General features: G+C 44.4%; 1 protein-coding gene across 1 annotated transcript; it reads right to left on the bottom strand.

Annotated features, from left to right (window-relative positions):
* Positions 1 to 3757: 3757 nt before the first annotated feature.
* Positions 3758 to 22615, bottom strand: znf281b (zinc finger protein 281b). Its single transcript, XM_088622715.1, has 7 exons — positions 22459 to 22615; positions 16223 to 16623; positions 13654 to 13767; positions 11904 to 12027; positions 11266 to 11349; positions 10261 to 10379; positions 3758 to 7689 (listed from the first exon to the last, which is right to left on the bottom strand). Exons 2-7 carry the CDS (start codon positions 16577 to 16579, stop codon positions 6064 to 6066), a joined length of 2424 nt encoding a protein of 807 aa, XP_088478841.1. The 5' UTR covers positions 16580 to 16623; positions 22459 to 22615; the 3' UTR covers positions 3758 to 6063.
* Positions 22616 to 23149: the final 534 nt, after the last annotated feature.

Raw genomic sequence — 23149 nt, 5'->3', positions numbered from 1 at the left:
TCAAGCTGGAAGAAGCTGTTAAATAGGTCTGACCTGCTTCAAGAACATGGCTGGGCAGCTTGTTCCACACTCCTACCAACCCTTAAAGAAACTTTTCAGTTTTAAATTCCATTCCACATAGTTCTCACTTGTGTCCTCTGGTTTCGGTGTGGTAATGTTCACTCTCAAGAGACCTGCAGGGTTGACTATCAGGCTTCTGAACAACTGTATCAGTGTACCCCCCTCATAGTCTTCTCTGCTTAAGAATAAAATGGTTCAATTCCTTTAATCTCTCAGTTAAGACTACTCGATCATCCCAGATGTTCAAAAATGCAAATACTGCAGTCACATTTATTTTATTTGTCGGTACTCTTGAGTGCCTGTGATGAACAACTACAAATTTAAATTATAGTCATTATCAACATCCATATTTGTTTTACAGATGAAATGTTTTTCCTGTTACTTTGTGCTGGGGTCTAGGTAATAATAATAATAATAATAATTTCTTACACTTATATAGCGCTTTTCTGGACACTCCACTCAAAGCGCTTTACATGTAATGGGGACTCTCCTCCACCACCACCAATGTGTAGCATCCACCTGGATGATGCGACGGCAGCCATAGTGCGCCAGAACGCTCACCACACATCAGGTACAATTATCACATCTTAAAATTATAATTAGACATGTCTTTAAAACAGTGTCTTTTTAACAACAATGTGATGACTTCAGCAGTCAAATAAGCTTTAGTTTCTTCTCAGATAACAAACCCAATATAATATTACATAGACAAAACCAAGTTTTAAACTGAGTAGCTGACCAAACAACTACTTTATCCAAATTATATATGTATGCATTTTCTTCTTAAAGTATTTTAGCCTAATTCTCAAAAGATTCACTTTCACAACAAATGTTACTACCTGTAAAACACTCGAGCCCATTATAAGTTACAAATACGCAGTTAATTATTTAGATCAACTCAAAACTCAAGTTGAACAAAAACTAACAGACACCTAAGTTGAAGAACCCTAAAAATTACAGAGTGTACTCCTTTGGAAAAAAAACTTCTGTGTGAAGTGCATTTATGACATCAAGAGGTAAAGTAGACAAAAATAGACCAAAAGGTTTTAATTGCTTAGGTTTACTGTACCTCCTGAGTTTTTGATTGGATTTAAGCAAAGCCCCCTGCTGGAAAAAAAACTGCTTCATTAATGAGTCTTTGAAGATAGAATGCTGCTCCCATCCCATGACTGCCTGCATTTTAATAGGTGTTTATCCTGCAACAGTGGAGCAACAGCACAATAAGCACACCGAGGAGATTGGATTTGCTGCTCGTCTGCTCATCTGCAGCAGGGTGTGTTTATACAACCAAGGGCAGAGTACAGAAAACAATGTCAAAGTTTACTGAAGCAAACTAAATTAAACTGGTTTATAATTGCGACAAGAGCAAAAAAGCACTGCAAGCAGTCATTTTAATATCACATTATACGAGATTATGAAAAACTTTGTTTTACACAAATTGAAATCTCAAAAATAATTCCATGGACACCAAGTTTCAATTTCTCTAGTAAACGTTAAACACAATTGTCCCCTTTTCTTACAACATGCCAAGTGAAGGATGATGGTTACAGATGACTTTTGGAAACGGGTCTTGCTGTTGCAGCACAGTACTGTGGTCCTACACTCCCTTCTCCCTAATTTCACACCCTTTTAGCTTCCTCATAATTCCACAAGTCATTTTTTTTCCCCACTGGCAAGTCACATCTTAACTGTTCACTTAGCAACAACTAAGATTTGGAAGCAGTGCATCAGCCAGCACCATAGCACCCCAATACTCACAGCTGGGAACCCACTGGAGCTCTGCAGTATGAGCCTGGCCAGCACCTGGACAAGATAAGGCTGCTGCTGGAAGAGGTTTTAGTAAGACCAGCAGGGACTGCCTGTGTGCCCCCTAATGCCCCAATATAGTGACGGAGAGACTATACTCTAAACAGGCGCCGTCCTTCGGATGACACATAAAGCCAGGGGAGACATGTAACCCCCTGGCCTTCACCAATCAGGGCCTTCTAATAACCCCCATCTCTGAACTGGCTTCATCCCTCTGCTCTCCTGCCCGCTGAGAGCTGGTGTGTGGGGAGCAGACTGGCGCATCATCCAGGTGGGGCTGCACACTGCGGGTGGTGGAGAGGATCCCCATTACCTGTGAAACGCTTTGATTAGACTTTCCAAAAAAGCACTACATAGGTGTAAGAATTTGAAATTACTATTAGTTAGTTTATAAACTCTTCTGGAAAGAGAACTGAACTGCACCCCCACTCTTTACAAAGCCTGAGGTATTGATAAAGGGGTGACGAGTGCTAGACACAGGAACGGGCTCTTCTTCCTCCTGCAAGGTCTTCTTGTTTTCAGTCTAGCGGAGCTCAGTCTCTTAACTCTAGTAACATGATGATTTGTTGCTTTCAGCTGCAGCTGGTATGTTTTCAACTCAAAAGTACCTCTCGCCTCAAACCGAGGAACTGTGTTGGTGATGAGTCATTAAGTAGCTCCTATTAAAACTGATTACGTTACCACTGCACACACCCGATATCACTGTTATCAGTGTTCTAGTCAGATAAATATGCACCACAAACTGAGATAATGGACATTTCTTTCAAATACAGAGCAGAAAGCTTTTTTGGGGGGGACACTCAAGATCCTGAATGAAAGGAATGCCACTGGGCAAGTTCCAAATTTTCACCAAGTCCAACCTGCCAAGAAACTGTGGGACGCGGGTTACATGCTTGAAAAAAAAGAACTAAAAAATTCAACAGATCAGCACGAATCTACACGGTGCAACCGGCAAGCAGAGAACAGGAATGAGCAACCACTCTGGCCACCCAGCACTTCTAAGCTGGCAGACTTGTGCGATATGAACTTGAAAGAAGGCAGAAATGAACACTTTGAATGAAAACCAGCTGTGGGAATACTTTTCACAGGGCCTGGAATTCCATCAGTTAGAAACTCCTTGAAAACCTCTTCCTGGAATGTGCAAAACACGAAAGGACTCTTTCAAGTAAAAAGTAAAGATGCTTAGAAACACTTCTTTTTTGCATGCTATATAAAACACTTACGGAATTAAACAGCTCCATGCACTGAACTGGAGAATATACCTTATACTTAAGTCATGAAGCATGACTGTTGTCATCATATAGGCTGGTGCTATAGACGTAGACAGTGGAAGAAGAACTAAACAGCCAAAAGTTTATTGCACAGCAAAGGTTATGAAACTCTCAGAACCAAACATATCCAGTACAATTTGAAAATCAAAACAATTGGCAAGATACACCAAATGCTTATTCAGTGTTTTCCCAGGGCAGATAAAAAACACATTAATATGACCCTGTGCTCAGGTTTAGTCTTTAGCGAGAGGTAACCTGCAAACCTTAAAATAAACCCACTGAAAACATTTAGTGTGGATAAGTCCATTAATAAAAGTGGACTTTACAGAACACAGAACCATGCTACCTGAACATCTGTATATAGCTGTAAGAGCTATACACAGTTTGAACACAGATAAGAGCTGTGTTCAAACTCCTGAAGCAAGTAGGATGACAATTGGTTAGGAAGGATCACAGTCGTCCCAAAATGGTGTGTGTGCACACCTTTAGTATAGAAGACAATGAGAAATCACAGCCCTTTACTAAATTCTCAACCCCTGCCCCACATTCACCTTTACAAATACCTACATTGTTTTTCTGAGCACTCAAATTCATGTTTGTGCAAGAAGTGTGGATAACAATTATTTTTTCTAATCATTTATAGATTTATTTAATGGGTACAGCCCTGCGAATCAGTTCACAAGCTTCCAAAACAAACCAAAAAAAAAACAGATGACAAAGAATAAGAATAGACAGGGAGAAAAAAACATCTGTTACAAATTTGGTATGGAGACACCTGGAAAAGAGCTGTATAAAATCTTTTTTATACCATGCGGATCTGAAGTTTAAAACAAAGAAAGAAACAAGCAGTTTAGTGTTTTTATACATATTTGTAAACGAAACCTGTCTAAATCATATTAAAACACAATATGGCAAAAAATAAAAATTCATAGTAACAAATTCAATGTGGTACTTACAGAGACTGCACACTGCCTGGCTTTTAATGCTTTACAGAGCAAAACAAAAACTTTTTCTCCACATTTTGTAAACACTGTTTACATAAAAAGATGTAATATGGTTATACAATATGGTTAATACACACTATAGCATCTCCGCTACATACATGAATACATGTGTCCCTGGTTACGTTTAAACAGTGATATGAGGTATATAAAGGTCAATTCTAATTTAAAACATAGCGCCTCTTTTGAGTGGTCAGTTTCTGTTCCCTATGATATGACAAGTCTTGCAGTCTTTTTTTCTCCGCTCCTTTTAAAGGGCTCAATCACATAGGACCCCCAAAAAACACAAATATCAACCCCCTCTGCCATTCCAGGACAGTTAATAAATAGCACGGAAGACAGCGCAATCATTTTTTTTTTGCAAAAATTCAGTTGTAGAAATAACACTTCTTTATCAGGCATGAGTTTCTTTTTTTTTTTTGGTAAACAGGTTTATGTCCAGTGATTTTTTTTTGCATCTGAAGCATCTTGCACCTCACCCTTTTCACTTCTTGGTACCTGCTGGGATAGGGGGGACCTCGAAGCTGGAAATTTTGATCTGAAATGTGACGTATGATTTCAGAGGTAGGATTTAAAAAAAAAAAATTCAAAACCAAGTCGGACACCTTTCGAAGTGTCTAATTCTGGAGTCACTCTGCCCCCTTTTCTGTTCAAACGGCTTCAATACTGTCCAAAAGAGGTCATCGGCATCCACAGATTCGCTCACACGGCGCTCATGATAAACACCCAGAAACCTGGCGAGTTTATAAAATAACCCCCGTCCTGTTCCCAGTACAAGATCTTCGGTCAATACAAAACAATCACCTCTAGCCACAGGTCAGTTCCCTTGTGTTTGTCTGCAATCTAACTGGTGTTTCTTGTTATTTCGTGACTAGGTATTAAAAGTGCTTATCAGATTCCTATAGAAAAGACATGAGCCAGCCATCAGAGCGTGCCACTTCACCTTACGACAATAACACCCCGCATGTGCTAGGCAGGCATACAGCACACTCAGAGTCACCCCTATACTACTGCTACAGTGATGCTAGGACTTCTAACTACAGGCCCTGGGGAGGGCACCGCTGCTGGCCGGGCTACACTAGTAACTTTGCAAATGGAGGCACTCATGCAAACAATGACTCAGAACCCCAGTACGCAATCCGTACTGCAACACGCGTGCCGGGATTCCCGAGACTCGGAGCCCAACATGAGCCTTCTCTTTTCAACAGGCTAACAAATGTCCTTCTAAAACGCCTCTCGCTTTGTAGTGCCCCAGAACAGCTGATCCGTTTCATATAAATATATATGGCCCTTACTGACAGAAACTGGGCGTTTCACATCAAACAAAAAGTACCAGAATCTAAGGGAAAAGTGTTATCAGTGTAACTGCACAGGAAGCAGGTTCATTACTTTTGCACTCATTTCTAAAAGGAATAAGAACTGAAGCTACTTTTTTCCTGTGGTCGAAACCTAGATCTCTAACAGAGTGCATGCTGCACTTCATAAACTCTCCTTATTACACTCGTCATTATTTTCCTGAGTAATACTTAATATCCATGTAACAGACGATATCTTTTTTTGCTATTTCAAATCTGGGCTATTCCCTGCCACAAGTTTATTATTTTGTACAATTGTAAAGTTTGATTGCTAAAACACAGAAGTCGATGGAAAAATAATTAAGCCAGTCCTCAGCTACCCTAATTTTGCTTAAAATTCATTTTACAATCTGACCTATCATCATTACGCTAATATGAATAAAACTGACTACGTACAATTTAAAAAAAAAGAATAAAAAAAATTGCATTGGAAGGACGTCACATACACCATTCCTGGTAGGACTTTTGTAGAAACATTCTAATGGCAGTGTAATAATTAAAACATAACTTTACTTAAAACATAAAAAAAGAAAAACAAAAACAACCTCCAACCAGGTCGCACCTAAGACCTTACCTGTAACTTTGGCTTGTTGGGGTCTTTGCTCCTGTACTAACTGGCTCATTTACGTCGGCCAACAAACTAGTATACCCTGAGAATTCTGAGACGGGAGTCCGTATTCTGTGGTCAACCTCTCCGCTAGAGTTAGTGCTGAAGGCCAGTGGCACTCTGCTGCCCGACTTGAACTGGGACCCGAAGGCCTGGGCGAAGTTCTCGATCTGGTAGGTGGCTCGGAGGTCGATCCCCTTGGAGGGGTCGATCTGGGAGGCCAGGTCCTGCCCAGACAGCTGGTAGCCGGACGGGGGGTTCTTGGCCTGATCCTTCTGACCCCCCAGGTCTTGGGGCGTCATCTGGAAGGTGGGGGAGTGCTCCATGTTCTTCTGCTGCTGCTCCAGCTGCTCGGTCAGCTCCTGGGACGGGGTGAGCTGCTGGTGGGCGGTGTCCAGGCCGCCCAGGTGGAAGCTGGGCTGCGAGGCGACGGCCAGCATCCCGAAGTGGGACTTTGGCAGGGCGGCGGGCAGCACGGAGGTCAGGGACTGGCTGAAGCCGCACTCCAGGGCCGGTGTGGTGTAGACGTGCTTGTCGGAGAACAAGGTGCTGCCGGGGTGCGTGCTGGCCGAGAGGCTGGAGAAGGGCCCGCCGGGGCCCAGGGCGAAGCTGCTGTTGTGGCTGGTCCGCTCCAGGGCCTGCAGCAGGAACTTGGAGTACTCGTGCATGATGACGGCCTTGTCGCCCGAGGAGGAGGGCGAGTCCTCGGCCACGATCTCGGCGCTGTCCCCGGAGGGGTGGATGTCCACGTGCTGGTCGGCGAGGTCGAAGGGCACCTCGTGGGCGCCGTCGGGCTTCTGGGAGTAGTGGTCCAGCAGGCTCTGCAGCACCTCGTCGGGGATGCCGGACTTGTCGTGCTTGATGTCCACATTCATGGGGGAGGAGTCCAGGAGGTTCAGCGGGGGGGCGTCGCTGTCCATGACGCCGGTCACCACACCCTGAATGACAGTCTGCTGGGAGGGCAGGTGCCCCACGCTCACCCCGTAGTCGGCGGCGCCGCCAGCGGCCTGCAGGTAGCGGCGCTTCTTCAGAAACTGCATGGCATCGTCGTAGTTGCTGCTACTCGTCGGGCCTTGCTTCGAACCCGAGCCCTGCAGGAGGCTCATGTTGTCCATCCCCGAGCTGCTAGCGAGGTCCAGGGACCCCGGCTTGTCCGACAGCAGCTTCTGCCCGACCAGGTCCGCTGGGGAGTCCCCCAGGGACAGCTCGTTCTTCTCGGGGTTCTTCCGGCTGACTTTCTTGAAGACGAGCTTGGGCGCTCGGGCCTGCTGGCTGTGCATACTGGTGCCTGGCATACTGTTACTCGAAGACACAATGGGAATTTCAACGGCGTAGTCCTGCAGGTTAAGGTTACTTGGCATCTGCGCTTCGCTCCCCTTCTTCTTTTTCCGTTCGCCGGCCTCGCCGGAAGAGTTTTTGGATTTGCCCTTTTTGCGGCCGGAAGCACTTGTGTTTCCCTGAGTGATTGCGTAGCTGCCCTGTCCGATCTCGGCGCCCCCCTGCTCCGAGGCCCCGGCGTCCATTCCTTTCTTTATGGCTTCTCCACAGGTTCTTTTGTGCTTTAATAATCGATCGGTCCTGGAAAAATACTGTGGGGGGGGAGGAGAGAAAAACACGGGTGTGAAAATGGCGAGATTCTCACCGCAAATGGCCATCAAGAGAAGACAAAACCGCAGAACCCCACCTCCTGTGTCCGTCATTGCAAATTTACTCTTGGCAGACAGTTCAAGAATAACTGAAAGGTGGGACAGCCTTATCAAAAACAGCCATTGTGCCATATGTGGAAAAATCCATGTACAGGAATCCTGGTGCACATTCGACGATCACCTCTAAACACTCACTCATGGTGAGACTCGAGTGCCTGGGACAGCACCCCCCTGAAACAGCCTGAATACAGGGCACCACAGGAGGACGCACTTTGTGTGGGTGCTCTCCGGGAAATGGCATTGTTCATAAAATAAAACTCATTTCAAAACCTCTCTGATCTGTGCTGTGACTTCTTGTGTCCCCTACGAAAGGAGCTGTGACTCATAGTTCCCTCCTGAATAAGCCCCTTATTGCTATGAGTCAGCATATTGCTAAGTAAGCAGGGTGTACTGGATGAAACCACACAACAAAATCCTACAACGAAGCACTTCTGAATTACCTTTGCAAAGATGTATTACAAACCCTGTGGCTCAGAAAATATACCAATAAAAGGGTGTGCTGAGTTGGGTAGTTGGGTACCTTTGCTCATTGCCTACCCACAGCAGCCTCAGCCTAGAGTAAAGTTTGTCTGAAGCCTGTTGTCAGCTGGCTGTTCAACTGCCGTTATGTATTGAAATTGCTGCTAAGAAAGTTAAAAAAAGACTAATACCACTGAAATATATTTTTTTCCCCTCCCATGGGACATCTTATTGCAATTGTGTACAGAGCAAGATAGCATGGAATTCAAAGTGTGATGAACTTTTTTTGAAAAAGAAAAATAGGAAGATTGAAGCTCAGTTCCAGAACTATTGCAGACTGTAATATCTTGAAGCATGCAGATGTGTACTAATGAGTATTGAAAGCTAAAAATAGCTGCTATCATAACCAGCATCAGCGAGGGAAACAACTAGACCCAAGTCTAAATCTGTCTGAGCTGAAGATAAGAGACAATGCAGAGCACTACTGTACTAAGGAGAGCACCCAACAAACTGTGAAACTGCGTCACCAGTGAAGCTCAACTGCAGGAACCTCACACAGTTGTCAAGGGCAACCCAGCAGAGAGCAGGAGCACCCAAGTCCTTCCAACCGGACTGGCCGGAGAGCGGCGGAGCTGCACGGAGCCGCTCCTGAGGAAGAGCAGAGAAACCCCCTTGATTCCGTGGAACTTCTGCTCTGCCATCAAGTTAAAATGAATGAGATAATAGAAAACCTTTCAATCAAATACCAATAGATTGATGTTAATGTTTCGATTATTATTTCTATTGCTTGTTATTGCAGTGTAAAGTGCGCTGTATATTCTCCTGCATTAAAGGTACAAGCCATCTTAAAAGGCATTACAGTTGAGCACATTTTCAGATGCTTGTGCAATGCTCAGCCGGCCCCGCTCAGTGCCAGGACTGTTCTCCAGGTCCCACACACCCTGCAGAATGAGCACCACAAACTCCTGCATTGGTACTGGAGTCAAAGTGTTCACCTCTGTTGATGTCTTTCTAGCCCTGATAACTGGAAAACCACAGCTAAGCCAAATGTGATGGAGGGCCCCACCTGCAAGGGCATTCCAAATCGGATCCACAAGTTTACAAACAGGAGAAGACTGGGCTGTGGCTCACGGCAGTTACAAAACAGCTACACAGGAGCGCATTTAAAAAGATTTAAACTCCAGTTTTAACATTCCGTACGTCAGCTAAAACAGAGCTCCTCAGATGTTCAGAGCCTCATACCTATGATCTCTAATTACATGTATACACACACTGACACAATACTGGTTTCCCGAAAGGGTCAACATCTTTATATTTTGCAGTCACATTCCTACTGCACAGACTGGAGCTGAAGCAGAGTAGCAAAAAAATCAGCACGAAACAATAAAAGCATTGCTGAAGGAAACACCTGCCTTTTCACATGACAAAATCAGAAAGTCACCAAGAGTGGATCTCACTGTAGGACCCTCCTCTAACTGGGGAAGAACAGGTGGAATTAGCACGCTAGAAAATCACAGGCTCAGCCCTTGGTGAGGGAAATTCAGCTTGATCAGAGAGCGGGGTACAGATACAGACAGCACTGAGTGATTCTGATTTACTCCTGGATCTTCACGTAGGGTGAATGACAGGTGACAAGCTGTGTGCTCATGCACAGGAATGCACTGGTTCTCTACAAGACAGCAAATAACGTCTAGAGCCACAGTGTTTTGATAAATACACTACCAACCTCCTCCAGTGCACCTGTCTGCTGCATTGCAAAGTCAGGCCTGCCCCTTTCCCATTTCTGGGAAATATGTTTACAATATATTGAGGAGGGGTAAGTGTGACTCCTTTAGATTATTAAAGCAATTAAGACTTTGGTTTTCCAGCTGAATTGTCATTTTTAGAACCAGAGGCAGCAGGATCACATTGACAGGGTTCTGGTTTAAGAATGAACAGGCCTGAAGATCCCACAGTATTGAATACACCCCCAGTACAATTCCCATGAGTTATTACCTGTTGGCAGGTGTCACATTTATATGGCTTCTCTCCACTGTGAGTCCTCTTGTGTCTCTCCATGTGGTACTTCTGAATGAACCTCATGTTGCACTGGTCACAGCTGAACGGCTTCTCTCCTGCAGCGAGGCAACACAGCACAGAAGTTTATACAGCGTGCCTCTGTGCAGCACTAAACCCTGAGCAGGCACCAAACCCGGACTCGGGTGGTGCTCTGGCTCTATGGCTAAGGATCTGCGCCTGTGACTGAAAGGTTGTCGGATCGCATCCCGCGGCCGGCAAAGGAATCCTACTCCGCTGGGCCCCTGAGCAAGGCTCTTAACCCCAACTGCTCCAGGGGTGCTGTAGAAATGGCTGACCCTGCGCTCTGACCCCAAGCTTCTCTCCCTGTCTGTGTGTCTCATGGAGAGCACATTGGGGCATGCGAAAAAAAGACAAATTCCTAATACAAGAAATTGAATATGGCTAATAAAGTGATCTGATCTGAGCAGAGAAGGCAGGGGGAGACAAGCAGTCAGCAAAACCACTCAAGAGTCAACACAGATATTCTGCACATTTAATGCACCAGGATACTGGGTTTGATTCTAGCACCTAAGGTGTCCATATTCTTTTCCACTCGGGCTCCAAGCTTGCCTGGCACGGCTCTGATATTTAATGCACAGCATGACCTGAGCTCTGACGAAAGACGTCAAACCCAGAGCATCAGGAGAGTCAAAAGCTTCTGCAGAGACCGCCAATCCTATGTGGAAATAAACTTGAAAACTACATTTTAAGACACGGTAAGAACAAGGTAGATCTTAGCAAAGACAGCAGAAACATGAAGGAATTCTACTCCTGTGTAAAGTCAGATCCACCTCTTTTCAATGCCAGAGCACTTAAACCAAATTTTAAGTGGAAAAATATTCCATTCTCCTTCTCATCAAGCTATTCCCAACCTTCAGCCTCCAGCCAAAACTAAAGCACAACACTCGGAACAGTGAGATACTCCCAAAAGATCAGGCTTACCACTGTGGATCTTCTCATGGCGCTGCAGAAGATACTTCTGGATGAAGCTCATGTTGCACTGGGCGCAGCGGAACGGCCGCTCTCCTGGACCACAAGGGAAAGGACAGCCAGCTGGTAAGAACTGGGAGCTTCTGACAGCACTGGCGCTGTTCCACTTTCAACCCTTTAAAACCCACTCTGCTCCTCCTGACACACAGGACTGTGCAAACTACTTCAGAAGTCAAGATTGATTTTTAAAGGAGAAAAGGTAACATTCAACATGGTCAAACAGAAAGCGAGAGCTCTTGATGCACCTGATCTGCATTTTATAAAAGCCACACAAAAACACAGATCTGCTCATGTTAAGGAACGAAAAACGATTGCAAAGGTATGAATGGCCAAGTCTTGATCAGAGACCAAAGAGCTGCTATAACAGTTACTAAGGGCCCTGATTTCTGGAGATTACATGACAGCAATATGACCGCACACTCACAAAGTGCTCACACAAAGAAACACTGACGTCCATGGCACGCCTGTGCATCTCGGGAGAAGTGCCACTTCTACTCACTGCCACCTTAAATTACTCTAATTGAAAAATTACAACCAGAAACACCAAGGCCCCACTTGTCACATAAAGCACACAACATGAAGTCACTCACCTGTGTGGATAAGCACATGCCTCCGCAAGTGATAGGAACTCCTGAATGCTGCATTGCAATTATCACAAATGTGGGGTTTGGAGCTTGGAGACAGGCTACCTCCATCCCCATCCAACATCATGGACTGCAGCAAAACACAAGGAACAAAAACTCTCATTCCGCCTGTTTCCTTCAGCAGACATGGAAGACTTGACAGCAGTCGGACAAGGCTCCTGCCCCCTCTTTCTTACTTCATCTCTCCCAGGCAGACCTTCCTGAGCGAGCCCAGGGTCGGCCACGGCAGAACCAGAACCAGCCCAGCACACAGCTGGCTTCGGTCCGCTTTCTCACGTTAACTATACAATTGATACAGGGTTACAAATCCCACACAAAAGTTTTAGGAACTGAAAGCAAACTTAAAAATCAACCTCAAGTAGGAAACAGTAATTAATTATCCTTTGATCAAGGACTTGACTGAAGAAAAACCAAAGTAGGAGCAATGCTGGGAACCCCTGATCTGCAAGCAACTGCTAAAACAATTTTGTGGAGGAAAAATATGTTTATTAGAAGCCTCTGTTCGCAGTTTCAAAGTTCTGCATGGAGTTTTGTGACCAAATAAGAAACCTGTATACCATAAAGTATTCAGCATTTAAGAGAGCAGGCTTTCGTGCATGATTCAATGATGATCCAACTGAATAACACTGTAGTCATATGCTGTTCATTCAAAGTGATTCACGGAAACTTAGTGGTGAAAGAACCATCAACAGCTGCAAAGTTCCTCACAAAAGACTTTTATGGAGAACGTAAGAGGAAACTATTTGAAAGTGCAGTGAAAACGGAGAACAGGAGGCAGAGGATTGTGGAAGTATGGAACAGGCTACCATCCAGCCACGAGGTTGAAGACGATATCTTGGTTTCCTTCAAGACAAGGCTGGGCAAGGTCACAGGATCAATTAACTTCTTATTACCCAAACAGCCCAAAGAAAGGTTCTGAAATTCTAACTTTCTTTGTATTGCCTCATTCTTCTTAAGCAAAAGTTGAGGCTGACACAGCAGGACAGTGGTAAAGCTAGGGGTTGAACCTGGAACTACATCCCTGCAGCGGGACCCAGACTAACTGATGTGAGCACAGGCCATTTCTCTCTCTTCTGTGCGCTAACGCGGGGAGAATTTACTCTACTGTGGCAGCTAGATGGCAGACAGTGCTCTTTAACTGGGACTCATCTTTCATCTTGAGAAAGTACTGAGAACATAGTTTAAATCTGGAAAGGGTGCACTGATCGCACACACACCTTCCTCAGTCTACAAGTAACAAATTATACAACTTGAACTTCTAGAACACAACGCACACCACATTTCAAACAGTGTGAGAAAGCAGCTGTGTTAGCAAAGCAGAATCCAGGGCAGACTGAACAGGAAATCTGAAGTAAGCTAACTGAAAGATTTACATAACGCACTGCCAAGTGGGCCTTTTTAGAGAGATGTAATGGACTGTTAAAACTGTGGATGTGTAAATAGCTTATTAAAACGTAACCTATTGCCTGCTTAGCAGTTTTGTGTGTTTTTTGGTGAAGATACGCCTGCAATATTAAAACACCAAATGCTGCTCTCTTAGAAATTGAGGAGGTAGTACTGAAGGACAGCTAGGGACACGCCCTTTCCCTGAGCCAGCGGAGCACCTAGCCTCTCTCCTTGCGTGCCGTCGGAGCTCGGGGCAGGAACAACGCGAGAGCTGTGGCCAGGGCGCGGAGCCCCGCGGTCGTGTCCATACCTTCGAGGAGTCCCCACGCTTCCTCCTCGGCTTGGCGCCCTGACCTTCACCATTTGACCGCCTGGCCTTCCGTCCCAAAGACTCCTTTGTCTCTTTCACTAGCCTACCTGACAGCTGTTGGAAGACAGAAATAAAATGGGAAAACATAAATAACGAAGGCTTAAAAGCAGAAGCTATCAATTCAGATCACAGTTGCTAATGGTGTGTCCAGTTCCTGAAGCTAAGATGTCACCACCAGTTGTGGTTCAGTTGATTTTCCTGCACTAATCCGGTTGGAATTTTGTGAAATGCAGTCTCTGTCCTGGAGAAGTGTGGAGTTTGAAGTCACCCCTAAATCTGGACTAAAATCCCATATATGTTTAACAGAAAACTTTACTTACACAGCCTACAGCTAAACAACAAAAAAACTTTTGAGAAAATCACCTTTCTTCTGAAAACATGCATTCTCATTATTCATACGAGTGATGCACAAGAAACTAGAAGAAACTAGAAGATATCACTAAAGGGACATTGTTGATTTAAATCAGAGAGCAAACTCAATCCCTTTTAGAAAAAGAAGCTGATTAGAGGTGGAATAAAGAGGTAAATATGCAGTATGTCCTCTCTCAGCTGTGGCAATTAAATAAATATACTGGTCTCACTTGCTTATTCCAACTACTGGTTTCTTACTGATCGAATGGTGACTTCAGACACCAGGTGTTCTGAGTTTGGAGGCCAGCTGAAATAAACTAGCTACAAGTCTGGCAGAAGTTCTAGCCTTTTATTTAAAAAACTTTGAAAATTAAGTTTGCTATTACTAATAACATGTTTCCTTCAGCAGACATGGCTATTACTAATAACATACCACTCAATTCCCGCCAATTCCCCATTCACAGCACAACTGATGGGCTTTCTGTAAAAGAAGATGACTGAACCTTCTAGGTCTACCACTGTTAAATAGTGAGATTTTTAACAACCACATTCACCATGCATAACAAAAAAATAATGCATGCACTGCAAAAGACTGCAAAAAGTCCCCTAATTAGACACATTACATTCACATCATTAAGTCACAGGTAGAATATGGATTTAAAAAAGTCAGAGCACCGAAAATTATTTTTTTTAATTCCAGCACAGAATCTTAACCATTTATAGGTATCCCTGATTAATAAAAGCTCATAAAGCAGGCAGTTGGCTCCATCCAACCTCTTCAATTTCCAAATATATTGAACCAATATCACAGATCGAACACAAATGAAGGCTATAAAAAAACTAAACTGGGAAGTGCACCAATAGCAGGAATGAGAAGCCCTAAAAAGCGAGCTTTCAAGCCAAAACCGAGAATAGCCCACAGTGAGGACCAACAAATACACGTGCACAGCTCTGGCTTAAAGGCTCTGCGTGGGTTCCACTGCGCAGCCAAGGCAATGAGGAAGTGAGGAAGACGACAATGTTTTTAAAGACTTCATACGACTGGCAAGAACCTCTGAAGCCAACCTGGCTACCGTCAGGCAGAACAGCAGTGCTGGCAAGCCTGAGCAAGACGGCGGCGCACAGTGATCTAACCGCTCGCCTTGCCAAGCTTTATTCATGCTGACAGCAGCGAAGTGACATCATGTTCTTGGAAGGGAGCTTCTTTTATGCGAGCCAAAGCTACTGTGAACGTTCATTATTCTAATGAAGATGCAAGAGCCTCTGGAAAAAAATAATGTAATCATCGCTGAAACCACACTAAGAAACCTCCGAATTCGACCTTGAAGGGAATAAAACAAAAGCCAGATGTAAAGCTGAACAAACTGGCAGTGTTTGGGCGGAACTCCAATTTGGTCAAAGTGAATTGGGATTCTTTGTTAAAGGCGAACTGCAGTCCCCATTTCCCAGACCAATTATTAAATCTCAGTAACAAAATAAATTAACTGATGTTATAGATCAAATGTACACATTTCGAATATAGGAAAAAATCATGAACTTCGTAAAAGTACAGCAAGTCCCCATGTTGTCGCAAACCTGCATTCGAGTTCCCACAAATTGCGACATGAGGCGGCCCTTCCTGCTCACTAGTCTCCGCAGTGACTAATGTACTGTGATGTACGAGTGAATAAGTACAGGTTGTGCAGCAGACACTTCACTGCAGAAATGTTCCAGAGTGATCTGCATTCAAGAGTTAACAAGTAGTATTTCTTGGCAAAACTGTGTTGAAATTAAAAGCAATATTTCCATTGGATTAAAAGAGATGTATTCATAGGGCCACACATGTCACCAGACGTTTTGTTGCCTCATTCTAAAACACAGAACAAGGGACTGCGTGTACCGGGAAGTTTTGTCTATTTTGTGATGTAAATTGGAGGTTTTACAAGTTGCTGTGTACATTTTATTGCAGTTTGAAACGCACTCATCAATGCCAAATCTTCCTAACCCAAAATATGAAAATATAGTGCTGCAGTTCCCCTTTAAATCTCATGTTAATGTCTGTCCTACAGCTGTACTTGCAATTGACGTTTCTAAACAGAAATGCGGCCCTGTGTTTACACATGAAGGCAGGCAGCTCTTAAGAAATCTAAACAAAAAAACACAAAGAGGCTAGACTCACATCTCTGCTCAGGCTCAGATCGTGCACCAGTAGGTTTTGGTTTCCCAGAGACGCCTCCAGCAGGTCGGTATTCTTCCCAGAGGTCCCGTACATGGGCAGCCGGTAGTCGTGGTCGCTGGTCTTCTCCTGCTTGATGCCCATGGCGTGGATGAAGTCAGCCGGCCCGTCGGGGGAGTCGCGCTCCTTCTTGAGGATCATGTCCTGAGGTATGTCCTGCATGACGGACTGGGCGGCCAGGCGGGTGAAGCTGGTCACCGGCGGGAGGTGGCTGAACATGATCATTCCGGGCGGGAAGCTGGGCTCCATGCTGCCATTCCGAAGGAACTCGTTGCCAAGCTTGTCTTGAATAATACTCATGGTGATCACTGGCAGAAAACTAGCTGGAGCCAAAAGCAAATATCCTGCAGGTGAAAAGTGTGAGGGGGGGGAATGGTTAAGCAAGTATCCAGCCCGCCATGTTTGCATTAGAATCAGCTAAGAGTTCCTTGTAACACTTCTGCATGTCTTGAAAAATAAGACGTGTGTTCTTTCTTATTACTATTACTGTGAAAGCCTGTTATGGCAACAATAATATCAGAGAATCGTGTCAAGCAACAGCTCAGGACTAATTTTGGCAAGACTGTCTTGTTGTTTTCCTTATGCAGATATAGGCATCACAAACTCTAGATCAAGGGTATGGAACGCATTAGTAATGTATCCTGTTCATCCATCCATCCATCTTCTAACCTGCTTAATACAATAAAGACAATAAATAGCAGGATGTCAAGCAAGTATCTAAAACATCCACACTTGTAACCTTAGCGATCTCAACATATCTGTTTTCTTACTGCTTCATCACGCAGTTCAGGGTCGTGGGGAGCCAGAGCCTGTCCCAGCATGCAACAGGCACAAGGCGGGGTACATCCTGGACGGGACACCAGCCCACCGCAGGGCAGATTCACGTGAACACGCACACACGTCAGGGCCAATTTCACAGGCCCGTTAACCAATCCGTATGTTTTGGGACTGTTGGAGGTAACCGGAGCACTCACAAGAAACCCACCACAACTGGGGAGAGCATACAAACTCCACGCAGACAGGACACCAGGAACGGGCCCCAGGCATGGGAGGCAGCAGTGGTGACGCTATCCACTGCACTAATGGGCAGTAATTCAAATCCTTGATGAGCCATAGGATGATGGAAATAAAGTACAGATTTTATTTTCAACACAAGTTTTACATTTTACCTACATAAATCATACCACTGATGAGGCTGTCCAAACACTCAATGTCTTTCATCCAGTCCCATTTGGCCTAGGAGTCATTTAATTGCTATTTGGCAAATCAATGCCTTTTCTTTCCATACTGCCAGGACTCACTGCCACAGACACCTGCTCCATGAGGTCAGCCTTGAATGCTGGTCTATGTCGACTGCATCCTGATGATCCCAGAGGTGGTTTTTTTGGAAGATTCTCAATGGTTGCACTTTGACGAGAGTGCAAACCGCATCTTCCCAAACTACATTCTTCATCACATTTTGGACTCCATTAAAACATGGCAGTGAAACAAACACTGGTTTAGTTTCTATGTTCAGCATCCTTCAATACCAACTGACTTCCACAAGCTTTGTGAAACTATTAGATGGCTACAAAATCTGCAACATTCTCAGCATTTACAAGGTATGAATATATTTGAGTTCTTTGGAAATGTTATTTTCATATATTTATCACATCTTAACTGACAACTCTGAGTATACACCTAACTAAAATTCCTTGTATTTCAATAGTACTACACGTAAGAGAAACACCGACATGCAGTACCCATATTGGAGACGGACAACAGTCATTATAATAAGCCAATATCTCCAACACACAGCAGACCAGATGGAGAAACGAGAAACTGTTTTCCCAATGTAATGAAAAGGGACATTCTGAAGGCCATGCTGTGCAAGAACAGAGTGGAACTTAAAACTCCTATTTACAGTGTCATGCAATCTTTACTTAGCAGTTTGGACCTCAGTTTAATATGCCAATGCAATGGATATCCCATACATCGTCACCACACTGGGGCAATGATTTGAAAGTTCATGTCCAAAGGGAAGAGCCTCAGGTCCACAGACACCACGTTATAGTGGCAACCTGAATTCCATTAGAGGGCTCGTGTCCCAGCAGAGACCAGGCCCAGCCTTGCCTCGCTCCCAAGATCTGGTGAAATGGGGCTACAGAGTGGCAACGCAGCTGCCAATTTACTTTGTTAAACCAACTTTTACTTAAGAGATCATCAGGGCTCTGAATAAATCCGGAGGCAGTTGTAATACTGGATGGACTGTTTAACAGTGGTATCACCGAGCTCCCTTTTTTATGGCTCTTTGTTTTCCGAAACCGCTTTGGAAAACAGGCTTCGCTCTTGGAAATTAATATTATTCCGCTCATGCTTTTAGTGCTGGCCTAGAACACTGAGGATCTGTCAGTGTGCCAAAACACTAAGCTAGGCTTCACTGAAGCATACAGTTGTAGGAGGCAGAAATCAAAGGCTATGGCCAACACTCACAGAACCCCAAGTGTCTCTGCTCAGGAAGCCTTTGTGTTTCCCTCATTGTTAACAGCACTGTCTCCCAATTGTAATTTAAACCTCTGAACGCAGATAAGCTCAACCCTATTGTCTTCATGCATTATTTCACAATGAGAGCATTAAAACAGTGAAAGATTCTACTTTCTGTAAGTTGGTTTCGGGGAGTCTTAACATATTAAATATGAGCAGGTTTTAGAATTTTAGGTTTAGATTTTAATCAAACTTCTGAGGACAAAACATTATCCTTGTATTGTCCATAACCTTTTATCTAGTCTGGATTTGCAACTTTCAGTAAGAACTTTACAAACCCCTGCACGCATTTACTGTCTTTACAACACCGATAAAGCTATTCTGAAATAGCAATCGCTAAGTTAATTTTTAGCCTACTTTTCTTTGAAGTCTGCAGTACTTAAATTCCACATGTGACTATAAAATATGTATAACAGACTTTCACCAACATTAGTCAATTCCAGCCAGGTACTGCGGGTTTTCATTTCTGCATTAAACTTTACAGCTTAATTGAACTAATTATTTACATAAGAAGTCAAATCGCCTGTTTTTTTTGTCGTGTTTAAAAGAAACCCGCAGGTCTATGGAACTGACATACCCCTGACTTGCACTGGGAATCTCGAAAAGCCAATGAGTGACGATCATTTCAAAGGTGAAGAACGGAATTTTTTTGAAACCACAATAGAAAGAGCGCTTACAAAACACATAGAATTCCCTCTAGTAAACCAACGCAAGAGAGCAGGGGTTTTATGTCAAAACCTAGCCCTGAAAAACAAACTACCATGACTGATAGCAGCAGATAGGGGAGATCTTAATGACCTCACAGGGAACTGAAGAAATTAAGACTAGTCCCCTAAAAGTGTCAAATAATGGCTGAGACGTGAATTTGTGTGAAAATGATGTACAGACTTTTCTAGGAGGTTCACACAGGATACTGTGATCACCACCTCCTGCTAGCCAACGAGCAAAAGATCAAAAGAAAAATTAAGCTAAACTTCAATAGCCGACATTGCTCATTTGTTTATCAAAAAGTGCTTCAGAGGAAACAGTGAAAAGTGCTGCGGATTAGGAAATAACCATGATCACAAGTTCCAAGATGCTCAAAGACCAGCAGGATTAGCGCACCAAAACGAGACAGCAGAACACAAAGCTTCACGACAGAGACGCAGGCCCAGACATGGCAGAAAGGACTTAAATTTGGAGATATACTGATGAGAAGACTCCATTTTCCAACGTAATACAAACGGTGTCCCTGTCGAAGTAGAGCACCGTACACAGGGCCAGATCACGGTCCTTGCAGATCCTAGGCCCTTGTTTCGTGCTCCAGTGGATGCATTTTTAGGGGCCCATCGATTACTATGGGTAGGTGGGTGATCAAAACTATATTGGCCTATTCTTCCTTTATATATATTCAATAGCTTTGTTACAGTTTTTATAATACAAATAAGAAATATATGGTCAAAAATAGGCCCCTTTTTTGCAGGGCCTAGTACTGGATAAGACTATTATCTGCATTGGCACATTTGGCCCTGAATGCACCTATGAGTAGTTGCTAAGCCCTAGAGCCGTTTTCGGGCATGCACCAAAACACACAGGAGCTGTGCAAGACAATACACTCCTGTCGGAATTTTAAACCCTCTTTCATTGGTTAGGCAGTAAAGAAAAAGATCAGTGTAACAGAAGGACAACCTGGCCAAATCCAGCAGGCCCAAGAATCTGGTCATGCAGTAAAGGTAGCCTGCCTTTTTAAAATGCTTTTTCAAAACAGGTCTATATCTGACTGTTCTCAGTGGCCTTCTGTATAGGGTCAAGCCCAGTTCTTGTCGAGAGTACTTTGTGGTTTGAGTCTAGAAGTTCCAGACTAAATGTGAACATTTTTACAAATTACCTGGCTAGGCCATTTTGTTGTAAAGGTAGTTTTCAAAGGAAACTGGGTTAACAAAACAAAAACACGATATCGCAAGAAAGGCGAAAGCATTTTAAAATTGAGACGAGGAAATCAGAACGCATTCGAGCAGAATACAAGCGACATTGAGCGACACAACCAAAAAAAAAAAAAGGTCCTACTGAATTGCTCGTTAAATCGAGAAAACAAACCAAGTCACCCAGCAACGCTGACGAATAGTAAATATCAGGATTTCAAAGGTTAATAACGAGCAGAAAGTCTACCAAACTCCTGCACTTAGGTGCTTCGCCAGGAGGGCGCTGATGCACAGCTCGGGTCTGTTTCACCCACGACTGTGCTCTCGCGTGGAAAGGGTGCTGATCGGGTCGGTCGATTTGCAGGCAGACTCGGGGCGCTGGGCGTGAAGACGTGCTTACAATTTGATCACCAGTGCAAGCACCCGGCTAGCCCCTCACCATTACTAGCAGGATATTTACTCTGCCTACCTACAAAGTGAATGAGGGACTGCCGCTGCCCATCTGTAGACAACCAACCTTATTTACCGCTTAATTCAGCCGAATCACGTATTTACCCCCCGTCCCCAACCCACTCGTTTGAATATCATATTGTTTCGACCACAGCACGGTCTCGCCGCATGTGAACTGTACACTTCGTCTGCTACCGAAGAAATGAGAATTGGCTCTGCGGTGCCCAACACCACCTCCACTCCTACATTAAAGATCCACTTGCTTTAAGGGGTTTAAAAATCTACTGTACGGTGAAGTTTTTGTTGGGGTTTTTCTTGTCCCGGAGCAGCTGTGCTAGTTTACAGGGTTAACATACTGCAACACTGAAGGTCGAGCGACACCTTTGAACACCAACATCCCAACTCTTCCTAAACTGGTCGATGGCTATTTTTGCAGCTCATATTAGTTGAATATTTTTGGGGTTGTTTTCAATGAAGTAGTTGGGACAGCTGGCCCTGATCCCCTCCAACTCCTCCGAGATTCCACCTCATAAACCACTTTATTGTCTAGCGACCATTTGTCTTGCGTACGGTATTTAATTCAACGAGGGGAGCGGATGTGCTTTTGTATTTCTGATTTGGGACGGTGTTTCTCCGGCACTTTAAATCGGATCTCGCAGCTTTGATTGCAGACCAAAATACTTCATCGAGAGAAGTATTTTGTATAGTAAACGCACTGTGTGTCGAGGACGGACGCAATGAATAGGGCAGAATCTGAAAAATCAAGATTGGGGCGAATAATCCGATTAAGAAGAAAATCGGCGAAAAAAATGACGCCTTTGATCTAATCGAAAAGCAACGCGTGTGTTTCCGCAAAAATTCAGCTTTGATGCCTGAACAAACCGTTATGGTGCCCGTATTAAATACACCGCCTAGCTAGTATTACAAAGGGCCTACATAAATAAACCACAACACGGCGTAAAAGGCGCACATATTCCTCAACCAGATTTATATCGGGGGGAGATCTTGGGCAAGAAAAAAAAATGATTTAAAAATGGTGATAACTCGTCTGGGACGTAAAAAACCATCGCCCTCGTTCGCCGCGGTGTGCCAGCTGGAACAGGGGAAAGCCGAGGGATAATAACCGTAATGGTGTAGCGACGCTTAAGCAGTAACCCCATAGTAAATGGCCCCATGCAACAACCGAAACAATTGATGCTCGGCTCGGTGCATCCCTCACGGAGAGCGACTGCATTTCTCCCACCGACCTGGCCCCTTCCTCTGGGCCAGAGAGCGCGGAAACTCGGTCTCCCCGGCCCCGCTTACCTGTGCATGGCCGCCGGTGGCTCTCTGCGTCGGTATTTTTCTCTCTTTTCTCACTCGTTCCTTTGAGTCTCTAAAGCCCAAACACCGCTCTCCTGCAGCTGCTGCTCTCCTCCATCTTGTCTCGGCGCGGGGGATTGTGGGTCTGGCGGACGGGTCCTGCGAGGAGACAGACGCGAGGCGGGCGGCGGGGGGCAGCTCTGGCGCGGACCAGAGTGAACCCTACAGCCCGGGCGAGGAGTCGCAGCGCGCAATGCACCACCTCACACTTAACCCCCTCGCCCTCCTGCTGGCTCTCCACGTCTAGCATTGCACTGGTCTCTCGTAAGCACCACCAAATCATAGCATAACCTTGCTTTAAAGGAAAGTTTTTTTTTCCAGTTTCTGATGAGTTCCTCCCAGGCCAATGTCTCAAATCAATTTTTGCAAGGCTTTTTAATAACTTTTAATACTGTATGCTGCTGTGTCTAAGTGTTATACAATGTCCTTCTTTGTCCCAGAGTGCTGTTGATTCTCACTTTACAATACTGATACTGTATTTATACACCCATTAAAGACACAGTGTTTCTTGAAGATTACATGCCTTTGGTATATATGTGTTGAAAGTTTATTTTACTCTACAGTCATCCAAAAACGCCACACTAGGTTTCTTGAGGAAATTCAAGAGATTTGGGCTGTATGCTCCAGAGTAATG

This window comes from Lepisosteus platostomus, chromosome 28 (genome assembly GCF_059453375.1).
Source record: "Lepisosteus platostomus isolate fLepPlt1 chromosome 28, fLepPlt1.hap1, whole genome shotgun sequence".
Lineage (NCBI taxonomy): Eukaryota > Metazoa > Chordata > Actinopteri > Semionotiformes > Lepisosteidae > Lepisosteus > Lepisosteus platostomus.
This window is presented reverse-complemented; position numbering and strand designations above follow the sequence as displayed.

What these genes read in the sequence shown, in the direction of transcription:
- znf281b (XM_088622715.1), bottom strand. Translation starts at nt 16,579, where the DNA reads ATGAGTATTATTCAAGACAAGCTTGGCAACGAGTTCCTTCGGAATGGC. An exon ending in CCATGAGAAGATCCACAGTG is followed by an intron (nt 10,380 to 11,265) that starts GTAAGCCTGATC and finishes GCCTCGCTGCAG; the next exon opens with GAGAGAAGCCGTTCAGCTGT. An exon ending in AATGTGACACCTGCCAACAG is followed by an intron (nt 7,690 to 10,260) that starts GTAATAACTCAT and finishes CCCCCCCCACAG; the next exon opens with TATTTTTCCAGGACCGATCG.